This window comes from Natrix helvetica, assembly GCF_964273705.1.
Source record: "Natrix helvetica genome assembly, chromosome: 7".
Classification (NCBI taxonomy): Eukaryota; Metazoa; Chordata; class Lepidosauria; order Squamata; family Natricidae; genus Natrix; species Natrix helvetica.
In genome coordinates, this window is record NC_138558.1 from 45,087,061 (window position 1) to 45,111,590 (window position 24,530).

A 24,530-nucleotide genomic window follows, 5' to 3' on the forward strand; every position below is an offset into this window, starting at 1 on the left:
AGCCTGACGTTTGAAAGGAAGAGAGGCATCTTTCTAAATTACTGCAGACCAGAAATGTTCGCGACCGCACGGGCTCTTTCTGCCCCAACACTTGTCCACACCATGCCATGGGACATTCTAATGACCAAACTAAAGACTCATTATGAGCCAGCTCCCTCCCGTTTTGTGCGGCGCCAAAACTTTTGCTGCTGCATTCAAACGGAGGGCCAATCTATCAGCCATTATGTGGCTGCACTCCGAGCGGCTGCAATCCCTTGTGAATTTGCTGATCTCGATGAAGCTCTCCTCGAGCAATTTATTTATGGCCTCAGAGATGTGCATCTCCATCGCCGCATCCTTTCCTGTTCTAAACTGACACTTAAAATTGCCGTGGACGAAGCCCATGCCTCAGAAATGGCTGACCAGTCTACCCCTGATTGCCGCCGTTTTCCTCAGCCTTTACCTATCGGGGGGCCCTCACCATCGGTCAACCATCAGCATACCTCTCAATCGTTCCAGTCTGAGATAGATCTAGCTATCGACCGGCTCCAGACTTTGTCTCACAAGGATGGCTGTTCCTGCCTCAGCTGCGGAGGTCGGCACTCACGCTCCACCTGCCGTTTCCGTGCCGCTATTTGTCGCAAGTGCGGCAAAAAGGGGCATTTAGCATCCATCTGCCGTTCACATGCTCCTGACCCCCGGCCACCATCTCAAGCCTCTGCCTACCGGCCTCCTGCTTCACCCATCGGCTGAACTCTCTGTCTCTGGGGGACATCGAGGAGCACTGCCCTGAATGGGTCGTCAACTCATCCTCTTCATCTATGGGAGGTCGTGGTAAGCTACACCTCTCCATCCTCATCGAAGGACGTCCTTGCTCGATGGAACTCGACACCGGCTCAGCTCGTTCCATCATGTCTTGGCAATCTTTGTCTGCAGCACTACCCCACTACCGCCTTCAACAGCTAGCCCCAGCCAACTGCCGCCTGAGGCACTACCAGGGCAATCCTACCCCTTTGTTGGGCTGCGCTTCCCTAAATGTTTCCTACAGCTCTTTCTCTGGCCGCCTGCCCCTTCTCATTGTCCGCAACCCTCTTGCCTCTTTACTGGGGCTTGACTGGTTCAGGGCTCTGGGCCTTTCTGTAACTGGCATCCATTCTACCCGCTGTTCCTCTTCTCTCAGTGATGTTTTTTCCTCCCTCCTTTCTGAATTCCAGGATGTTTTCTCCCCATCCCTGGGCTGCTACACTGGCTCACCAATCTCCTTAAATCTGGACCCAGCTGTCGCCCCCATTCGCCTCAAGGCTAGGCGGTTGCCGTTTGCCTTGAAAGCGAAGGTGGACGCGGAAATTGATAAACTCCTCGCCCAGGGAGTTCTCCAACCCGTTGATTTCTCCCCTTGGGAAACCCCTAGCGTGGTCCCTTTGAAGTCCAACGGATCCATTAGGATCTGCACGGACTTTAAAACGACCGTAAATAAGGCACTCCAAGCCCACCCCCACCCAGTTCCTGTAGTTCAACATGTCCTACACACCCTGGGCCACGGTAAGATCTTTGCCAAATTAGACCTCGCGCAGGCGTATCAACAGCTCTCTGTTGATGACGCCACCGCGCTTGCGCAGACGATTGTAACGCACCGCGGGGCCTTTAAATGCCGCCGGCTGCAATTTGGCATAAGTGTGGCCCCAGGAATTTTCCAAGGCCTAATGGAGCGATTGCTCCACGGCATTCCTGGGGTTACCCCTTACTGTTAGGGTTCTAAATACCATGCAGAATTAAATCATTGTCCAAGGCAAAACCATCTTTAAAAGTCCAATTTATTCTACAGGCATGTTAGCACCTCTATGGAATTCCAACTCTGATTTACATCCTGTGGATGTAACCCAGTTGAAAGTTCATGATCTATCCCCACACCCACAATTCCATCACATGTTCCAATCATCATCTTCCACGCTGGCATGTACACCCATCTTCTTCCGTCCAGGTGTCGAGGTGCGGAGACAAAAGACGACCTTGAGCTTCTAAGAAAATCCATAACAATACATTCCACAATCCTACTCCTTTCTATTCCCCCCTCCCAACTACTACACTATTGAAACAGCATAGAAAAATAAAAGAAAGTGTGGCAGGCCAAAGATCTTAAAAAGAATCTAACTACAGGCCTGACACTTACTTTGATGATGTCCTGATTGCCGCGCAGGACATCTCCGGCCTCGTAAAAACTCTCCGTACTGTCCTACTATGATTCCGATCAGCTGGCCTCCATTTAAAGGCCTCAAAATGCCAGCTGGGAGTTCCTGCCATGGAATTCCTCGGTTTTCTCATCGACAGACATGGTGTTCACCCTTCGCCCTCGAAGGTGGACGCCATTCTCTCTGCACCTACCCCCACCAACAAAATTGAGTTGCAGGCCTTCTTAGGTCTCCTCAAGTTCTATTCATCATTCATACCTCACAAGGCCTCCCTGGCAGAGCCACTCCATCGGCTTTTGGACAGCTCCGCCACTTGGGCTTGGACCAGCCGCGAAGCGCATGCGCTCGCGGCTGTCAAACATGCATTGACAGTTCCCCCTGTTTTGGCCCAATACAGCGAATCTCTTCCCTTGCTCCTTGCTTGCGACGCCTCCCCTTTCGGCGTCGGGGCTGTCCTGAGTCACGCTTATCCAGATGGCTCTGAAGCCCCAATCGCCTTTTACTCCCGCACCTTATCCAAGCCGGAGCGAAATTACAGCTAGCAGGATAAGGAGGTGCTGGCCACCGTTGCGGGAGTAAAACGCTTCCATCATTACCTTTACGGGCGCCCATTTTCCCTCTTAACAGATCACAAGCCCCTTTTGGGCATCCTTGCTGGGGACCGCCCTACCCCGCCCATCCTATCGCCACGGATGTCACGTTGGGCGGAATTTCTCTCCGCTTACAACTACTCCCTAATACACCAGCCTGGCCGTCACATGGGCCACGCGGACGCATTGAGCCGTTGCCCTTTGCCCCTGCCTGTGTCAGACCCTGCCCCCACCGAATCTATTTGCCTCCTTGAAGACCTCCACCTTCCCGTGTCTGCTTCAGACATCGCCCTGTCCTCCCTTTCTGACCCTACCATTTCCATGGTTCTAAACTTTGTCCGCAGGGGCTGGCCATCTATCTCTGGGGAACCTCGCTTCCTTCCTTTCTACCGCCGCCGCACTGAGCTCTCCGTCCTCCAAGGCTGCCTGCTGTGGGGCCACAGGGTGGTCATTCCTGACTCCCTGCGCCAGGCAGTGCTTACCCGCCTCCATGAAGGGCACCCTGGCATTGTCCGCATGAAGGGCCTGGGCCGTAGTTACGTTTGGTGGCCCTCCATGGATGCGGACATCACTGCCTGGGTACAGCGATGCTCACCATGCCAGCAAGTGCGCGTGGCGCCTCCCGCCGCTCCTTCCCGCGATTGGGAACAACCCAGGGCCCCATGGAGTCGCCTACACATTGATTTCATGGGCCCCCTGGCTGGCACCTCCTTCTTACTAGTCATAGATGCCTGGTCCAAATGGGTAGAACTTTTTCCTATGCCTACCACTACCACCAGTGCCACCATCCGTGTCTTAGATGCCCTTTTCACTACCCATGACCTGCCTGATGTCATAGTATCAGACAATGGTCCCCAATTCACCTCCCAGGAATTCCAGCATTTTCTCCAAGGGTTAGGCATCTGTCACGCCCCTGTGGCTCCCTTTCACCTGGCGGGAAATGGCCTGGCTGAACGCGCTGTCCGTTCTGCCAAGGAATCACTTGCCCGCATGGCATCCCTCCCTTTGCATGCTTGTGTGACCACATACCTCCGCTCTCAACACACTACTCCCTGCCCAATCACCGGCAAAGCCCCCTCTGAACTTTTAATGTGCAGAAAACTCCACACCACGCTCGACCGTCTGCATCCTCTCTACTCTTCCCCTTCCTTTCCTCTTTCTCCACCCCCTAGGGCCGTGATGGTGAACCTATGGCACGCGTGCCACAAGTGGCACGCGGAGCCATTAGTCAGGGCACGCGAGGCACTGCCCTGTCAGCTGGCCAGCGCGCATGCATGCGCTGGCCAGCTGAGTTCACCTTTTTAAAAGCTATTTTTCGCCTTCCCCAGGCTCCATTAGCTTTATAGGAGCCTGGGGAGGGCGAAAAGAGCCTCCCCCGCCTCCCCGGAGGCTTCAGGGACCGTCCCTGAAGCCTTCAGAACGCTTAAAACCAACCTCCGAGCAAACCGGAAGTGACTTCCGGGTTGTTCGGAGGGTCGTTTTAAGCGTTCCGAAGGCTTCAGGGACCGTCCGAGGCTTCCCTGATGCCTTCGGAGCGCTTAAAACGACCCTTCGAGCAACCCGGAAGTCACTTCCGGTTTGCTCGGAGGGTCGTTTTAAGCGTTCCGAAGGCTTCAGGGACCGTCCGAGGCTTCCCTGATGCCTTCGGAGCGCTTAAAACGACCCTCCGAGCAACCCGGAAGTCACTTCCGGTTTGCTCAGAGGGTGGTTTTAAGTGCTCCGAAGGCTTCAGGGACTGTCCAGGGAAGCCTCTGGACAGTCCCTGAAGCCTCCGGAGGGCCTCCGGGGGGTCGGGGGAGGCTCTTTTCGCCCTCCCCAGGCTCCTATAAAGCCCCTGGAGCATGGGGAAGGCAAAAAAAATGTAAAAATGGGGGGGTCATGCGTTGCATTTTGGGTGCAGCACGCCCGCACTCGACCCCCCTGCGCTCCCCCCACTTGTGGCACGCGAGCCAAAAAAGGTTCGCCATCACTGCCCTAAGGCTTTTCTTGTGGGGGAGGGGGTGTTCACGAGGAACTTTGCGGGTGACCCGAAGTGGGTACCCGGAATCATTGCAGAGCTAACGGGTCCCTGTTCCTATAGGGTCCTCCTCGGCGATGGGCAACATTGGCGGCGGCATGTAGATAAGCTGTGGCGGCGCAACAACAAGGGTCCTCCGGACAGTCCACACGTTCCGAGTAAACCGGGCCCTATCCACGCCGCCTGCCGGCCCGACCATTCTCAAACAACTAGCTCCGAAGCCGCGCTGACTGCCACGTTCTCGCTGGTAAACTTACCTTCAAACATTGGCGGGACACTTGGGTTGCGGCCTGCTAAGTCGCTCCTCTCTCGCGGCAGCCGGACACTCCTTCATCACCGACGGCCACTCCTACAATAAGGAGATCCCAGCGCGTGCGCAGACGCCCTCTATATCTACGCGACTACGCTTGCGCAGACCAGGGGAAAGGGGTGTTGTGTACCGAGAGCGTCCACCAGCAGGTGGTGCTGTCCCGCTTCCCCGATTGGTCCAGCTGGTCTAACTTCTTGGCGGGATAATCCTTGTTATTCTATTGGTTACCGGTCTGACAGCTGTCAGTATAAATAGCTGTCAGCCGGTCAGTTGCTGTTCTGTTCCTGTCAGGAGTTGTGTTAATAAATAGTTAATGGTTCAGCAGCCTCCTCGTCCTTATTACCTCAGTCACTTCTGGTTTGCTCGGAGGGTCATTTTAAGCGTTCCGAAGGTGTCAGGGAAGCCTCCGGACGGTCTCTGAAGCCTTCGGAGGGCCTCCGGGGGGGGGGCATGGGAGGCTCTTTTCGCCCTCCCCAGGCTCCTATAAAGCCTCTGGAGCCTGGGGAGGGCGAAAAATGGCTTTAAAAAAGGGTGAACTCAGCTGGCCAGCGCGCGCATGTGTGCTGGCCAGCTGACAGGGCAGCGCCTCGCATGCCTTGACAAATGGCTCCGCGTGCCACCTGTGGCACACGCGCCATAGATTCGCCATCACTGACCTAGTGGAACCAGGAAACTGCTGTACACAACATAAGTCATCCTTTGTAAGTTCACAGTTACTGTAATAAATAAACTGGGCAAGATTTGAGAGCAAGGGCTTTCTGCACCTTCAAATCAGTGCCATCATGTTTGGGGCAGTGGTTGGAAGGAATCATGCAGGAATCTTTTAAATTTGTGTGGAATATTTGACTCCCAGATATTTGATTCAAAATAGTTGAATAAAATATCACAGTGAGAGCACAGTGGCTGCTGAGATAATGTGGAGGGAATGCCAAGTTAGAAAACTGCTTGCAGAAGACAGGTTGTGTCCACACGAGTGAAGGAATTAAGGAAACCACCAGAGGGGCTGCAACTGGATCTTACCCAAGAGATGCTGTTGGGAGAACACCTGAGGAACCTCTGAGGAAATCAGGGCTCGTGCAATGTTGCCTCATGACATTAATTGTTCCTGTATCTCTTGACCCCTTGCTTGCAGCAATTATTAAAGAGAAGGTGAGAGAATCAGGGTGTTTTTGTTTCTTTGGACCATAAAGCAGAGATGATGATGATGATGATGATGATGATGATGATGATGATGATGATGATGATTTTGCTTGTCTTCCCCTCCTCCGCCTTCTGTCACTATGGCCTCCATTGACAATCTGGCAGAACATTTTGGATTTGAGGAGAATTCAACCAAGGAAAACATGCATTTGTATAGTACTGTACAAGATTGTGTTGATATGCTTTAGGCTACTGAAGAGTTTTGGCAAAACAGGAATGGCAACATTACAATCAAGCAAGGGCAGCATGAACTGTTCTAGTTGTCATGTTCCCCTGTGAGTAGACTTTGGGAAAGGTAAACAATACAGTACAGAAGTCTGAAACTAGAGAAAAGTAATCCTTTAAGAAGAAAATTACTAACAGATATGGGCCATGAACATGCATTGTCATCTTGGGATTAGTGTCACTGCAGCCCTTTTTCTTTCAAATTATGCACGAGAACTCTGAATTGTGATGTAATAAATCCTCTCTAACCTATTTCATAACTTGTGCTCTAGCAGAAATTTGCAACTGGAAACATTTCATTTTCATGTCTCTTATCATGTCTGTATCATGCAATGATCACACTATTCTTTTTAAAAAGCAGTAAGATTTTCCACTAAGATATCAGGTTGTGATCTATATCTGGCTTTATCATCTGGTCAGGAAACCAGGGAAGACTGGGAATTTGTGTATATACATTTATGATTATGATAAATGTCCACAAGTGTGCCATGTGGACACTTGATTCATTTCCTTTTGGTTCATAGGTGTGATGTTAGGAACCTCATGGGTGTGGCATGATTCTCTAATATAGGAATGGACCCTGGTTTGGAAACAAATGTTATTCCTGAGCCGTGCATGCTACTTTATGAGTTCACAAAGCACATTTGACTATATGTCTTTTGCATGTGTGTTCATGCAATTCATTTTTAGACAATTATGGACAACACACAAAATAGATGAATGGTGGGTGGAAAAAGAGAGAGAGGATGAGACCAGAAACAATTGGCAAACAATATTTTAAATGAAGCATAAGCATAAGCATTGCCCTTTCCTGGAGCTGTTGCTCAAACAGCATGTTGTGGTTCTTGTTCTTTTTGCAATGGAGTCAAAACTTCTATGAGTGGACAGAGATAATTAGCCTTCAATATTACAACAGCAACGTATCCATTAGAGAGAAAGATAGAATATTTTTCTATCTTTCCAGAATGGTTGAAACAATATTGTGCAGGGATTCTCATTTCTTTACCAAGATTTATGATGCATCATCAGATCTCGTTCCAGTAGTAGACTAGACCATTAAATAAACTCCCCAAGTGGTATCTACAACTTTTATTGAGATTGGCTATAATAATAAAATCTTGCAAATCTGATTTTGCTGTACTTCCTTCTCCTTCAGTGTACTTCCTTCCTTCAATGAATTAAGGAAGTATCTGTTTGAGTTGTTTCTGAATATTAACTGAACATTCTGGACTTTTAAAAAAATGCCTTATTGCCTTAGCAATACAATCTGCATATCTCATCAAGATCATTTTCCTTATTCTCTATATCAAGTTACTGGTAGATCAGTTTCTACCATAAGAGGATTGAACCAGCCTGTCTGGCAAAAGACCAGCCTTGGGAGGTTTCATGGGAGTCCATTTTTTCTCTGAGGACTTGGGTGACAGGCCTTTCCTGTGACCATCCCCTACTTTGGAACTGATTAAGCTTGAAGTCTATAAAGCTCCTTGCTTTTCAGTTTTTAGAAGAGCTTTTAAAGACATCTTTATTTCACTGGGCCTTTAACCCTTGATAAGATTTATTGGTGTCTTTCTTGGGGGTAATGTTTATTTTTAGTGTGGGCTTTTTAAAGGTAATTTTGATGTATTTTGTTGTTGCGTTTATTAACCTTTTGTAGTCCATCAAGATTCTTTTGAGTTGATCAAACCTTAAATCCTATAAAATAAGGGAAGGGAAGGAGGGAGGAGGTTACATGGATTCAAGCAATATTTTCCTTCTAAGATTCTAAAAAATCAAATATATCCCCAATATTTGGTGTGGAAACATTTGTAATAATTGCCTTCCTATGAACCTGTCAAACTAATCAATCTCTTCACTGATAATGAAAGAGTTAAAATTGGCTGTTTATGCAGCAGAGTCCTGAACCTTGACCGGTTTGGGAGCCAACAATTATGCTCTCAACCAGTCAAGGGCAGACCTTTTAAGGGGACAAAAAAGAGTTGAGACAATCACGCAAACATGGCAAACTCTGCTTTAATTCCCATATACATCTTTCATTGGAGCCATATAAGAACCCAGAATAAAGAAAGAGGTGGTACTCTTGGTTGTGCATCTTGTATGGACTATCTTCCGGGCTTAACAAGAGTACGCATCAATAGACTTTTGAGAGCATATTATGGGTACTCTCACCAAGTAACTGCCATGTAACTACATCCAAGATAGCATTTGTTAATGGCTTCATTTTAGTGTTGAGGGAAGCATTCAAGTGGTGTTCAGTGGCAATTCATATTGACTGCATTGCAATAAGTCGTACACTAGGTTATTTAGACATAAGTGACTGCAACAAAATGACAGCTAGTTTAGGAAAGTATTAGCAAATGAAATCTGTGAGAAGGCTTTCCTGGCCATAGCTGCTACCTTTTCTTCTAGCAGGAGCTGTGAGTTGAGGAAGATACTCCAATGGCTCACCAGTTTTAAAAGGGAAAGCTTGAGCATCTCTGGCACTATAAAAAAACTATGAAGTCATAGCTCCTTGGTCTTTTCAGGCTTTAGTTTAAATTTGTTCTTACTCCTTTAGATATCAACAGACTCTAAGTCACAGCATACTGATGATATCTGACCCAGTGTTGACTGATGTCCATACAGATATTAAACAGAAACAAAGAGATTGTCAAGCCCTGAGGCACCTCTAAAACCACAGGGTTTAAACTGGACTTCTCCGTACCTGACAACTGTGGCAGGAATGATATGTAGAAAAGGAAAGGAATACACCACAACATTGTGCCACCAAACTCATGGCTGACCCATAAAACAATCATAACAAACTACCAAAAGTCACCAAGAAATGAAGAAGAAAATAGATAGTCACACCACCCCCAGCGCAGCTTTGCTGTGTCATCAAGTGATTATCAAACATCACCCAGCTCCAGAGGGAGTGTACTTCCTTCTCATTTAAAATAGGCAGAACCACCCCTCTTTCTAGGATGAATTTGCTCATGACTCTAATCACCTACAAAGGGGGTGTCTTGCAAGGCCTTTACCAACTAGGAGAGACAAAGATCCCATAAATAAGTGACCAGAATCTGTAAGTATGTCCCTTTGAGTTAGTTTTGGATTCCTGATAACTGACTGGACAAGTCTCTGCAGTTTTCTTGACAAGGTATTTCAGAAGTGCCTTTTCTACGGTTGAGAATGACTAGCCCAAGGTCACCCAGTTGGTTTTGTGCCTAAGGCAGGACTAGAACTCACCGTTATCCCTGTTTCTAGCCTGGTATCTTAACCACTACACCAGACTGGCTCCCCAGAAACATCCTATCCACTTCCTAAAGAGTCACAAAATGAAACATAAGGTAACAGGATTAAACTATTCTTGGCCAGTTCGACAGCATCTAGTCAAGGTCTGCATTAGGGTGGATCTGAGTAACTTTGTCTACCAGATGCCCAGAATATTTCTAACAGTAGCTAGTAGCTGTAGATATTCTTGTGACTCCCCCCCACCCCAACAACAGGCCACTTTAAGCAGGACCTCCAATTGGCTACCTGCAAATGTAAGAATAATTGCACAATAATTGCTGTTGCCAAATATAACCCCTAATGTCAGTTCATGCACATGCTCAGTTGAGTTTGCCCTTCACTTTTTTCAAGCAATGCTCTAGGAGTCATTTCCCAAATCTTCTAAAACAAACAAACAAACCCAGAGAGCCCCCAATGATTGATAGATATGTAAAATTAAAAACAATCCAAGTCAAGGCTCTCATCATACGGCCATTCCAGGCAGAGACTAAGGCTTCAGGTGACCTGCCTAGTTGAGCTGCCAAACAAATCACTGGGAAAAAAATCTCAAGTTCCCTCTGATATCCATCCATGTCCATTACCCACCTGGGGTGGACCGATGGGATAGGTCCTACCTCCATAAAGGGGTGGGCAGGGGGAACAGAGCACACCCAGCAAGGTGAAAGGACTGATGGCAATATTCTATACTTTCAGATCAAGTCACTCTGTCTTGAAATAAAAAAAAAAAACAGGTCTAGAGTGTGATCACTTGTGAATGTTGGCCCTTAATAACTTGATCAGGTCAATGGCTGCTATTGCAGTATTGAATGCCAACCTTATCTTAAACATCTAACTATGCATATGCAGTCCCTAGCCCTCCTTTCTCTGATATAGATCAACACTGTCCTTTCGGTTAATAGCTGAACAAGAATCTCTGACTAAGAAATAAAGAATTCTAACCGTTAGAAATAACAAAATATCTTCTAGATACATTTGAGAGGCCCTAGGCAGAATATTGAGGAGTTACTACTATCTGATTAAAGTTCTAACTCAAACTCAATTTCAAAACATCTCAAAACTGCTGGATTTTAAAATTTAGGTATGCTGCATATTTTGCACCGAAACCACCTTCTAGAGCAGTAAATACATCTTTTAAACTTTTTTCATAGAACCTGTTAAGAATTAAGTAGTTCAAGCATTCTTGCAAAACCTGGCAACACTTAACTTTGCTTCAACTTTCATTCTGATTCACAGTACTCTTATTTTCCTGCACAATCTAGCAGTCAGCTATGGCAATGTGTGCCTGTGCAAATATGTGGGAGGCAAACTCTGAATTCTAAATTCAATGAGCTCTGCTGCTAAATAAAGGTCTTTTGAAGAAATTTAGTAACAAGAACAAACAGGGTTTGCACCCTGTAAAGAAAACAGTTGTGTTCTCCCGAGCAGGATGAGACTGAACGAATCTTTTCAGTGTGCTTTGAAATAAGAATAATCTTGCTTGTTAGTATTTATTCCCTCTATTTATAACCCTGTATCTTAATATAAGGAGAATTTTAGACATGTGTTTAGGATTGCCTTGTCAATTTTGCCCAAGTGTTGGTGCAAAATGATGATGATGATGGGGGTGATGGGATATCCTCACTTCTAGGCTTTGAATTCAGCCAAAGCATATAATTCTACAACGTGCTTTTCTCGAGAACAAGCGATGCCATAAAACAGATCAGAGAAGGGAACGGATTGATTTCGGGCGTCGTCATGAACCGCTAATGGACAACAGCGTGCGCTTTCCATAAAGGACCAGACTAGTTCATTGAACGTGGGCGGGAAAAACCGTCCCCAGCAAGCCCCGAGGCTGTCACGACTATCGGGAGGCCCCCGATGACATTCCGAGCGCTCTCCCAAAGGACCGGCACTCGAGGGATGACGTGCGGTGGCCCCTCGCCTCGAGGACCGAGACCGCCCGGGCTGACTTCAGACGTTCCGCCGCGTCGCGCGATTTGACTGCCCTTGGCATTGCGTGCTTTTCGCCCTCCTCCTGCCCTCCTATTGGTGCGAGCGCCGAGTAGCGCGAGCCAACCGGCTCGCTTCGCTTCTAACTGGTCCTAGTGTCTCTCGTGTGTCCCTGCGCTTAGTGGAAAGGCGGGCCTGGCGCTACGCAAGACACTCGGCTGCGCCGCCTCCGTTTCGTGCGCTGTTTTCTTTCCCACTCCCCCCCCCCCACACACACACCTTCCCTCCCTTTAGGGACGACTTAAATAGGAGCGCCGGGCGCTCCAGCCGCACACCGCTCGGGCTGCAAATAGTGGTGGCTGCCCGCTGACTTGCGCCCAGGGGAGCGTGCCCGGGAGGAGACAGGACGAAGAGGAAAGCAGGTGGGTGAGCCAGCCAGACTGTCACGCAGCAAGCGGGGAGCTGCCCCCTCCCCACGACTTCTGGAGGGCAGCGGGGATTTTCCCTCTTCGTCACTAGCTGATGCCGCCTTGGCTGCCCGGGAGGACCCTAGTCTTTTCTCCATTCTTCCGACCAGCCTAACCTGCCCGGCCGGCGCCGCAGTTGCATCGCTGCCTCTGGCTGCGCCCGGAAAAGGGGGCGGGGAGCCCGGCGTCAGGGAGCCGGGGGCATAAAGGTGGGGCCTCCCACTTCTCTAGGCCGCTTGGAGAGGCGCTTTCTCTCCCTGGCCCCTCGGATCAGGCAAGGACTGCAATAGGATCTTTTCTAGGTCGGTATTGGCTGGATGCAGCCTATCAGCGCGGGCAGGAAATGGGTTATTTTGCGGCGATGGTTTCCTTTGGGTTCAACTGAGCCCCTCTTTTGGGGTGGAGGAGATGGGGGGTTGTCTGGGATTATTGGATTTCGGGGAGATAATAAAGGCACAAATGTTTGCAACGTGGAGGTGGAAGTGGTTTGACTTTTTGTTCTGTTGAACGCACCTATGCTGCATTGGGACCTTGGATTACAGGAGAGTTGTTTAGATGGGATCCGTGTGCCTTTCCTCCACCGCATTTGGAAGATGCCTCGGTCTTTCACTCAAAAACTTGATATTTAGGCCTGTGAGAAGGAGTGAGTCAAATGCTGTCACCCCTTCTATAAATTCGTGCCATCTGAATTTGTCAAGGGATATTGCTCTGGCTGGCTTAAATCACATCTGTTTGATGGAGCAGTCCTGCAGTGACAAGGTAATTTACAGCTATGGCACTTTGCCTATGAACTCTTAGGCAAGACATCCACTACATCTTGCAATGTCTCTCTTATTTCCCACTGCTTTTTCCATCCCTTTTGAAGCTTCTGGAAATATCTACTTTTAAGAGTTGCAATTAAAATGTTGATTTTTCTTTGTCTATATATTTCCAGAGATTAAATTGTTCCAGAAATGATAATATTCTGCGGAGCAGATTGCAGAATCTTTTGTTCTTGTTGTTTCTGCTGCTGCTAATGTGGCTATAATTAACCAAGCCTGTTGCTTCTTCTGCAGCTATCAACATTGGGATTTTCTTCTTCAAGAGAAAAGGCTGGGGTCTTTATTCCATCGCTCCAAATATCACCGTATTGGATACTACTATTCAGGAACAGCCAGATCACATTTAACATTTATTAATGATGTCTGGTCTTGGCTATTTTAGTTTGATGGCCAGATTCTAGTCATGGGATTAAAAAAAGAGAAAGCTCCTCTTCTGGATTAGTAGCTGGACAAAGAAGAGGAAACAAGGAGTAGAAATGCATGGTGAATTCTCTCAGTGGCAGATTAAACCAATAACATCTCTATGTGCTTGTATTAGTGCTTCATAAAACAAAAGGAAACCTCCAAATTCTGAGATCAGGGATTCAGATTACGAACAAAATAAGGTTCAGTTTAATGAAGCATAGACAAATGCACACTGGGTCAAAATTGGTGACGAGCATCCAGAAAAAATATCTTAAGTTTGTGGTTGAGCACTATATACAGTGTGCAGTTGCTGTGGATGAAAATGCTACGGCTAAAAATGTATAAGTGGTCTGCAAAGGATATAAGGATTGATGAAACATGTGTCATGACCTCTTTATACCAAAACAGGATTTAAAGACTTGCTTTAAACATAAGATGCAAGTATGTAAAGGCAGAGTTTTTGTCATTGTATGTGTGTCATCATTTTGATGGAGTCTTGGTTGCTGAAGATGTTTGTGCTTCTGCATGGGATATCATTAAAAAAGAATATAAATAAATTTGCCAGTATCTTAATTGTTGCTATAATCATACCCTGTGTGTGGGGAGAGAGAGAGAAAGAGAGAGGAGAGAGCGCCTATCAAAAGTGCAGAAGGCAACCACATTTCATCTAGGAATTTAAAAAGACTGAATAGAGACAGGATAGTGATGGGTATAATTATTCATGGAGTGAAAGGTTTTTTGTAATATTGAAACCCATAATCCTCCAATGCTGAGAAATTGAAAGGAAATACTTTTTATGCAGCTACATTTGATTTATGGAATTTGCTATCCCAAAGTATAGTGACAGTCACCCACATTTTAACCTATTTTTATTCGTGGGGAAAACTGCTATCAAACTTTACTAACAATGGGTACTATACATTAACTCTAGTTTTGGATAAAGAATGTAATAATACACCATATAAACCTCTAATGCCTGGCTCGAAGTTGTCTTTACAGGCAAGTCTGTTTGGTCATACTAATGGCCTTTTTGTGGTTTCCAATATACCAATTTCTCAAGGTTTTGACACTAATGCTCTGAAACTCATGTTTGTTTGCCTTTAATGAAGTGCTGCTTAAATACTGGCTTCTGAGAACAGAATTTGTGGCCTAATTATTTGCTGTTCTGAAGCAATGCAGAGCCAGCAATTAATTTTGATGTTTGCTCAACCACTTAAATCTCTTTATTAAGGTGCAACACGTTAAACTTACTATTACATTTGAAAATGTGATAACAAATCTGAGTTGGATCTAAGTTATGAATCTGTAGAAAGGTGAAACAACGTAAATTATTCTTCGTCTTTGAAGTTTAGATACTGTCAATCCTGCCTCAAAGAAATAAAACTTGCTTTCATGAAGGCAAAATCTTAGAGGGAAAAGCTTGTTTATAGTTATGGATTTTATACTTACGTGGTATTTATAAAATCATAGTATATGAAGGGGCAGTTAAATCATTAGTCTATCCAAGTCTAAATAAAGCATTTTTGACAGATGGCCATCCATCCTCTGCTTAAATACATCCAGAAGATAAGAACTTGTCATCTGTATGGATTCGGCTGTCCAATCATCAAATTATTTCTACTGTTTGGAAGTTTTCCAAAAAGTTCAACAAGAATCTGTCTTCTGTATTGTATGGATCCAGAAAAGAAATCCATATAGACAATAAGTTCTCTGAACGCAGCTATAGCAATCTTTTATTTCTCAAATGCATCATAATGCTCTTTTTATAGGCTAAGATACTATTTTAATAATTATTTTCAATTACAAAGGAATACAAATGTGGAAAGTGTTCCATTAATTTTTTTTAACGTCGTAGAACGCCCCCTGATTAAAATACGGTTAATGTTTCTTAGAAACTACAGAAAAATACCCAGGCTGTTGTTTATTGATTAGTAAGTGGATTAACGTTTGTCTAACTCAATCAGCAACATAACTATAATAATGCTCAGTTGAAAATATTTAAACAGAAACAAAAAGCAGATGGTTCTGTTTAAAATTTCTTTGAAAAGCTAAGTAGAGCTTCATAAAATTTTTGCTGGAGTTGGTGATGTGAAATTTTGCTCAAGTGAATGTTAGCAACATACCCAAAATAACCTATAAAGTGATTTTGGGCTTTCTTTTAGAGGTTTCAGGAGTTTAAAATATGATGCCAACTAGTTTATGCAGCAGTGTGTCTTTTAACTCTAAAATTTAGCTCATTGCCTCATCAGGAAGTTACATAGTAGACAACTGATCACATGGAGGGCATATTTTATATTTCCTATATTTAACAAGAGGAACTAATGGTAAGCTCTGGTGTGTGCCTCTACCCAGCCACTAAAAAAATTGTGCAGTATCACAATTTTTTTTAATGTTTCTAGACTCATTCCTGCTTGATGCCGTAAGTGGGAAGGGGCAGGGAGGTGTTTCAATTACTATTGCTAACTGATAGTATATCAATGAATTCAAACAATTTAAGCAGTCAGGAACCCATAGCAATATGTAACTCCTCAATTAACTCCATACTTTAATTTTATTAAGGCAACCAAGACAACAAAGTAACTTTAGCCACATATTTTTTTAAAAAAATCCTCACACTGGGGCAATTGCAAAAATGCCTCTGCTAATCAAACAGAAGATGGTCAATGTCCATGAGATCTCCAGGCTGAGGGACAGAAGAACCTGGTAGGTTGTTTTTCCACATCACCTTTGATTGACTTGGCAGTAGTTTTAAAATAACATTTGGTAGCTTTCCTTGTCTATGTCTCCTTTTGAGTTATTAAGCAAAACTGGGCATGCCCCAGAATTGGGCTGTTAAGTAATTGTCTTGCAGTATGCCATGTAAGAATAATGGGAAAGTGTGTCCTCTTTCAGCTGACACTTCCTTAAATTAGTTTGATGTCTGTCAACACCTCCACAAAACGTAAGATAGATTTTTCAGATTGACCTCTCCACTAGTTTAAAAATGGGGAAAGAACTGCAGAGGAATTAATGCAATGCTGTGTATTAATTTGAATGGCACATCTTTCACCCCAGTCTAAAAGTAATGAATGAGTAGTGTGGTTGCTAAAAGCATCATACTTAGCATGGGGTGGAGCTGATTTCTAGAACAATGATCCTGATTAAACAAGTCACTATAGATTTCACTCCCCCTCCCCTCTTCAACTTAATCAGCAGAGCTAGAAGGAGAAAAGCCATTGGCTCCTCTGGGGTAGCACTATACTGAAGAAGTTGGCAGTTGCCCTCGAATGATGTCTGCCTACTGGCAGACAATAGAAGAGCATTCTGCTCTCTGTAAATAGATGATTGTACTTGGCAAAAGGAGGAGGAGGAGCTTGGAATGAGTACACGGAGTCAACTTGGATGAGGTTTGCTAAGCTGAGCGCAGCTGAAAAGACCACATCTTGGCTGATTCAGTATTTTACTTAGGCGTGTGTCAAGGAGCTTTTTTTGGCTGGAAGCATGGCATTCATTTGACTAGCTGAGTAAGATACACGAGACAGGGTCAGAGCTCCTTGTACATAGCTCTTTCCCCGACAGGTTTCTAAAGCTAAAAGTTTGGGTAAATGGATAATGATCCATTTAGTTGTTGAATTAAAGTTATAGCTATGAATGTATAACCAAAAAGTTTGTCTCACCCTGCATTTAGGTATTTACTGCTTGGACAACAGTATTAGAAGGAATTGACCTGGTTCACATATATGCTAAGTCGTAATATGCTTTTGATTTTGACTTAGACACACGAATCCACATCTCTGTTGTGGAATCTTAAGAGGCTGAAAATAAAAACACTGCATAATAGTCCCTTTAGAACAGCCATATAGCTCAATACCTTATGTGTGCTTTTCTTATGTATGTAAGACGTGTATAAGAGAAGTGTTTGTGTGTTTGATGTTTATGTGAAAAGAGGAGGTTAGATTAGATTACCCAGTTTTTCACAGCCTATTGCCCACTGGATTTTTGGGATCCTGGCTGTGCTGGCTGGATACTCTGGAAAAAGAAGTTTGACTATTGGATTATAGAAAAATTAAGAGCCATATCTATTCAAATTAAAACCTGATGTTCTTTAAAGTTTTCCTGTTGGATAACATTTAGGATTTTTAAAATTCTTTTTTTATCAATCTAATGGCCTTGCCTGCAGAAATACTTGTAAGGTACAACTTTTTAGGACTGAATAAATTGACTGAGCAAAATCTTATCTTTCATTGTCACATTTTAAAGTGGTTCACAGGCAACTTTATGCTTTAATGTATGGAAATATGTGCTGAAACAGTAGTGCAAATAGGATTTTGTTACATTGAGGAACATAGAAATTACTCAATAAACACATTACAGTGGAGTTTAATCGAAAATGGTGTAACTTGGGAACAATTCAGCTTGAAGCTAAGGAGAAAGATATTTTATTCAGAATATTTAAGACACAGGGAAATGGAAAGAATCCAAATTTACATGTTGTATTACTAATCATTAATAGCTGGAAGCAAGACTTACAAAAGTTGAAATAAGGGCATAGTTATGCACCTTATTGACTAAAGATTCACTTTGGCCCCATTCTGACAGAGCTAACATTAATCGATAAATACAATTCTTCCTGTAAATATCTATGTATGTATGTATGTATGTATGTATGTATGTATGTATGTATGTTGTACGTACATACATACATGCACACACACTCAAGCCTATGAGATAAGATCAGGCAATGGTGATTCTTAAAGTATCCGCGATAAAGAATTACAGTCAGAATATAGTAAACTTTTGCTTAACTTACAATTGGAACACAGCTGTGATCATTTAAGGCAACTTTGTACCTAGATCAACTCTCAACAAATTTCTAGAAGCATTTACATAACACTGGTTCAATATTATACCATCAGAGCTGGAGGGAAAATTTCATAAAACTATATTTGGAAAGGCTTTGCTCTTGTATTAATGGTAATACTGAAACACAAACTCGTTGTTATATTCTAATTTTTTATTGAGACATCTGCAAAGAGTTCCTGACACCTATTGTAATTTCAATTCTGGAATGGACTCAAAAAATTTAAATACAATTTCTACTACTGGTAGCAGACCCAAAGATAACTCTTGCCACTGCACTGCATAGCTTGTGAAACCGGTATATTGTTGATAACTAAATAGTGGGAGGAGAATTGCAGCTCTTCTCTCTTGTGTGCTTTATTTTAATCTGTATGTTCTATCTTGTGGCATCACTGTGTAGGTTTTTATTTAATATGATTCATTCTATCTGAGTTGCTGACCTGAAATAAAGAATTGGTAATGATTTGGTAATCATTGACATATGTGCCATGCTTCTGAATGATCAAAGCATGGCATTCTGTAATCTTTACCAACAATTCCAAAGCAGATCAATTTAATCCTTGTATTGCAGAGGAGAAAGATCCCAGATTCATGAGAAGATTCTGAAAGGTTGTTCCAGGAGAACTGAGTAAATTCTAATTGCAATTACTCTCATGAGTGAATATGGTGACATAGAGTAGGTCTGCTCCTCAGCTTAAACTCAGGATCCAGTCCAGAGAGAGATGCTGAAAGATTTCAGAGTCTGTTAGCATGTAGGTAACTATGAAAAATAGACAGTTGTTAGGCTTTGTAACACATCTGCTGCTTTAGTAGATCAAAAATGTCAACATCTAATCTTTCCAAGTTTTGTTTGGGAATAAGAATAAGCTGTTGATGGACAGTTAGGAATGTTGCTGCCAGTTGTGTGTTTCTGAGATGAACATTGCTTTTTTGCATGCCACGTTCTGTGGTGTGTGCAGTGGGATGGCCTCAGACTCTTGTTTCCATTGGCCCACCTTGTCTCAAAGCTAAGTATGCATTTTGTCTGCTGGTAAACTTTGGCCTAGTGGGCAAAAAATGTAAGGGTGAGCATGTGACTGGTGTTCTGAGAGACCTTGGCAGCCGAGTGAAACATAAGCTGAACAGACACACCAGGACTTTAAAAAGAATTTAAAAAAATATTTGCTCTTTTTTTTCTCCTTGTCCCAGTTGGAGATTTAAAGAGACAAGTAGAAGAAAATTCCTTCAGTGTTCCTTTGCCAGGGTGTCAAGTCATATACAAACCTTTTATATATTGGATTTCAGGCCAAGTATCAGTGGACTCCTTTAAGCTCATGGTTTAAAGAAAATGCATTGCAGCTTTTAAGGAGCTTGAGAGAAAGTTTTGTCAGAGAGTAACTTTTTTCTACCAAAAACTGGAAGTAAAAGCTGCTTTTTGACAACACCCCCCCCCCCCTAAATCATAGACATGTGACCATAGGACATTGCAAATAGATGTAAATGTGTACTGGTTATTAAGTGCCTCAAACGTGACCACATGACTTGGGGGGGGGGAGTTCTTGGAACTTTGAAACTGAATTGTAAGTAGTTCTGGGGAGGTCCATTGTAACTTCAAATGGTCGCTAAGTAACTGGTCATAAATCAGGGATTACCTGTAGATGTTCCTAACTTGGTTTATTGTTGGAAGATACATCCTTCCCTCAGAGAAGAGGAAGGCTTCATTTATTCCACATGAGATTGGGCTCACTTCACTTCTTCTTTTGTCAACAGATTGCCGTAGATATAGATTGCAGCAGACTGAATAAATGCAGCCTCTCACAATGCAAGCCCATGAATTGTTTCGGCATCTGCGAATGCCAGAACTCGGCGATGTAAGGCAGTATGTACGTACTCTTCCGACAAACACACTGATGGGGTTTGGTGCTTTTGCAGCCCTGACAACTTACTGGTATGCCACAAGACCTAAAGCACTGAAACCGCCTTGTGACTTAGCGATGCAGTCTGTAGAAATAGAGGTAAGCAGTCATGCATTTCTATTTCTTTGAATACTTATTTCATTAAAAAGGTCTGCCATGGTAATTTTATTTAGTCTTTACCAAAAGGAGCTTTAGGTTAAGGTTTTAAGATAAATGAATATATTTAGATAAAATGTTTTGAAAATGATTTAAAAGGGCAATTCAGGATCTATACAATACTTTTACGTCAGTATTTTTCAATCTCAGCACCTTTAAAGAAGCAGCATGGCTGGCTGGGGAATTCTAGGAGTTGAAGTATACATTTCTTAAAGGGCTCTGACACTGGGAAACATTGTTTTGCATCTTGGGCTTAGTGCAAGCAGCAGAACCTGAATCTTCTTAGCTAACTAACAGACTACAGTGTAAATTATTGTAGAATATGGACAGTAGAGTTTGTAGGAGGACAGGCTTAACTGTGGGACAACACCGATTAAAAGCATCTCTCATTTGAAGCATAAACAATGTACTTCCGAACTCCTTCGGTGATCATTTTTTTCTCCTAAAGCATAACTAGATTTGGAAAAAAAGGTCAAGCTGATAAAGAATGGCTAAGCTACAGTTCCCCCTGCTCTCTTCAGACTATTGTAGTTATGAGCTATGATTGAACTTTGCATTATTTTCTTTGTTTCAGTAGAATTCTAGGGCTCTGGATGTGTGATTTAAATACTTACAACAAGGCAAAATACAATCCCATTTAGTATCTTCTGTTGACTGAGTCCATATGCCTTGCCATCTAAAAAGGACATTTGTCTATTAATTCAGACAAACATTGGCCACAATGTTTGGTAGTTGGATGGTATTCTACAGCCACATTCATAGTGAGTTGCAGCTGGTAACTTAATTGAACCCTCATGAGATTTAGTGATGCATCTATTATACATGTGGAAGCCACCTTCATATATAAAGTCTCTTTTTCAAGCAAGGATGTTTGCATATAAAAATGTCCAATTGCATATTGAAGCTTGTGAAAAATACAGTACTTGACCCAAGGTTTTATTTTTGCACAAATAAGCAAATAGCATTAAGCTAATTATTTCACATGTATAACATTAAAAATTATTGGGAAATATAAGCTTATTAGTGGACAGTTGTCATGGGGAACATATTGCATCTTGTGTCTCACTGAGATCAACCATTCAATACAATACAGTACAATAGTAGAGTTGGAAGGGACCTTGGAGGTCTTCTAGTCCAACCCCCTGCCTAGGCAGGAAACCCTATACCGTTTCAGACAAATAGCTATCCAACATCTTCTTAAAGACTTCCAGTGTTGGGGCATTCACAACTTCTGGAGGCAAGCTGTTCCACTGATTAATTGTTCTAACTGTCAGGAAATTTCTCCTCAGTTCTAAGTTGCTTCTCTCCTTGATTAGTTTCCACCCATTGCTTCTTGTTCTACCCTCAGGTGCCTTGGAGAATAGTTTGACTCCCTCTTCTTTGTGGCAACCCCTGAGATATTGGAACAATGCTATCATGTCTCCCCTAGTCCTTCTTTCTCTTAAGCTAAACATACCCAGTTCCTGCAACCATTCTTCATATGTTTTAGTCTCCAGTCCCCTAATCCTCTTTGTTGCTCTTCTCTGCACTCTTTCTAGAGTCTCCAAATCTTTTTTACATTGCGGCGACCAGAACTGAATGCAGTATTCCAAGTGTGGCCTTACCAAGGCATTATAAAGTGGTATTAACACTTCACGTGATCTTGATTCTATCCCTCTGTTGATGCAGCCTAGGACTGTGTTGGCTTTTTTGGCAGCTGCTGCACACTGCTGGCTCATATTTAAATGGTTGTCCACTAGGACTCCAAGATCCCTTTCACAGTTACTACTACTGAGCAAGGTACCACCTATACTGTACCTGTGCATTCCATTTTTGTTGCCTAAATGTAGAACCTTAGTCTTTTCACCATTGTATTTCATTTTATTAGATAGTGCCCAATGTTCAAGTTTGTCAAGATCCTTCTGTATCTTAAGCCTGTCTTCTGGAGTGTTGGCTATTCCTGCCAGCTTGGTGTCATCTGCAAATTTGATGAGTTCCCCATTTATTCCCTCCTCCAAATCATTGATGAATTGATCAATTGATTGATAGTTCATTAGTACTATTCCAACAATGCATTCAAGCCTAAATATTTAATTGTTTTTTGGTAGTGCAAAAAAGATATTTGTATTTCCTCTGATGAACTAACTGCTGGTTCTTTCTGGAAATTTCTGGAAATCTACTCAGTTTTAAAATAATTGATCTGGCCAAATATTGATTTGCAAGTGCAGAGTTCAAAATAGAAATTGCTTACTTTCACAATAGTCTTCATGACCCCACAGATTTTGGCTGACCTTGGTAAATTTGCATTTCCAATCTCTCTCAGCCAGAGGATTTGAACTTCACAAAATATTGCAGAGGCTGGGGGGTGGGGGTGGCGGGGGAGGGGTATCTTAAAAAGTTGTGTTTCTAGAACAACAAATAGCCATTATTACACACTAGGCCTCCTCTCAAATTTCTGAGATACACAAGAATAGAATTCTCTCCTGCAGTTATTCATAGAGCACACAGACACATATAATGTCGTGCTTTTAAGGCACCAAGAATACCTGGAAATGGAGATTTCCTAACATGTTTTCTTCCTGCATTAAGAAGGGAAAGCGACCTTTCCATTTTGGTGTCCACAGTCTCAGCTTCATGTGATGCTTAGTTCATGAACTGTCATTGATTCCTAGCTTGTATATTTTTCCAAAGTGGCTAAAAGAGACCTGGATGTACTTATTGAAGATAACCGTGCTGGTATATGAGCTACAATTTTAAAAGTGTTGCTTTATAAATGTAGGTTGTTTATAGCTAAAATTATACATACATACATACATACATACATACATACATACATACATTGGAATGTTTGTTTGGGAAGTATTTCATAGATAAAATAAGTTGGAGCAATGATTTCAATTTCTCTTCTATATTATATACAGATGAGAAGCCATGCTTTCAAAATTTCTATTATGTGCACTCGCTGATGTTACAGAAATCCTAGCCTTCTGATCCTGTTTGATAACAGAAGAGCAAATAAGAAAGTTTTCTATATTGCTCATCTTCCCATCCTGTGCTGTGCAGGGTTTGAAATTATGATATTGTTTTTAACAGTCACCAGAGCAGTTTTCTTAACAGTAACGGCTAATGCTAATAGATACTCTTTCAAACCTTAGTAAGCAATGTCTATATTTGGCGATGTATTAGAAACATTGCTAGAGATATGGCTAAAATGAGAGGTCGTCAATCCATGTCACTGGCTAGGTTGAAATGATCTGCCCAAGTCAACAAGAATATTGTCCAGCCAGATGCAGTACAATGTGTTCCTCTGACATAGACAGATGCTCCCAGGTTTTTTTTTCCTCTTCAGATGTATAGCTGCAACAGAGTTTGTGTGCAATTACTGGTGTTGTCATCCAGACACCAACTTCTCAGTGAAGACTGACTAATAACTTTGTAATTCTACCTTCCACCTCACCCATTGCTGGTATACGAAACATAGGAAAAAGACAATTATTGTGTAATTTGCAGAATGGAAACTGGCAGAGTTTCCAAAATTATGATTTGGAATTCCCTGGTTCAAGAGTTTCTTTTGAACTTGCTACAGCATTTCTCAAAACATGGGGAATGTTTTTTTTATCTTTCCTTCCACCTTCAGTATTTTGATATAAGCTATGAATATATTACTCAACGTTCAATAATGTTAAGGATGTATTTAAGTAACAGTGGAAAATCAGAGAAGGAAATCAAGGATGAGGGAACATGAAGGAACAAAAATATGGATGTAGGTTTTATGAAACTCAAGGTGGCCATAGAAGTATATATTTATGTTTCTTTCTGTTCATTCGTGTCCGACTCTCAGAGACTGCCTGGACAGGTCCCTGCAGCATTCTTGGCAATTTATTTCAGAAATGGTTTGCCATTGTTTCCTTTCTAGGGCTGAAAGTGGTAAAACAACAAAAGAAACAAAGGGAAAACAGCTTTTTCTTCTTAAAGCTACAATAGCATAAAATGTAAGACATGTAGTAGAGTAAGCGTAATAGTGGAAATAAATAATTTACACTATTTAAATTTACATTAGTTAAGCCTATTTAAAAAGTTAACAGAAATAATTCCACTCCTGAGCTTACATTTCCATTCATTTAGAACACGCAGTCAAATTAAATTATTGATGCTAAGTATTGTGATTTGTGGCTTTAATATAACTTTAACACAAGCTGTATATGATTTCCCTTGATACTGGGCTAGAAACAAATTGAAAGCGTTATGTGTCATATGTG

The 24,530-nt window shown here is 42.9% G+C and overlaps 1 protein-coding gene across 3 annotated transcripts in view; it reads left to right on the top strand.

Annotated features, from left to right (window-relative positions):
• Nucleotides 1-11,971: 11,971 nt before the first annotated feature.
• The window catches only part of ACSL1 (acyl-CoA synthetase long chain family member 1), a 53,662-nt gene continuing 41,103 nt past the window's right edge, over nucleotides 11,972-24,530 (top strand). The window contains exons 1-2 of one of the 3 annotated variants that reach the window (XM_081959762.1): nucleotides 11,972-12,131; nucleotides 19,991-20,235. In XM_081959762.1, the coding sequence (XP_081815888.1) occupies nucleotides 20,026-20,235 (210 nt within the window). In that variant the 5' untranslated portion in view covers nucleotides 11,972-12,131; nucleotides 19,991-20,025. Of the gene's footprint in view, nucleotides 12,132-12,351; nucleotides 12,479-19,990; nucleotides 20,236-24,530 lie in introns of those variants that run through there. The other 2 variants (XM_081959760.1, XM_081959761.1) reach the window with 2 other exon arrangements.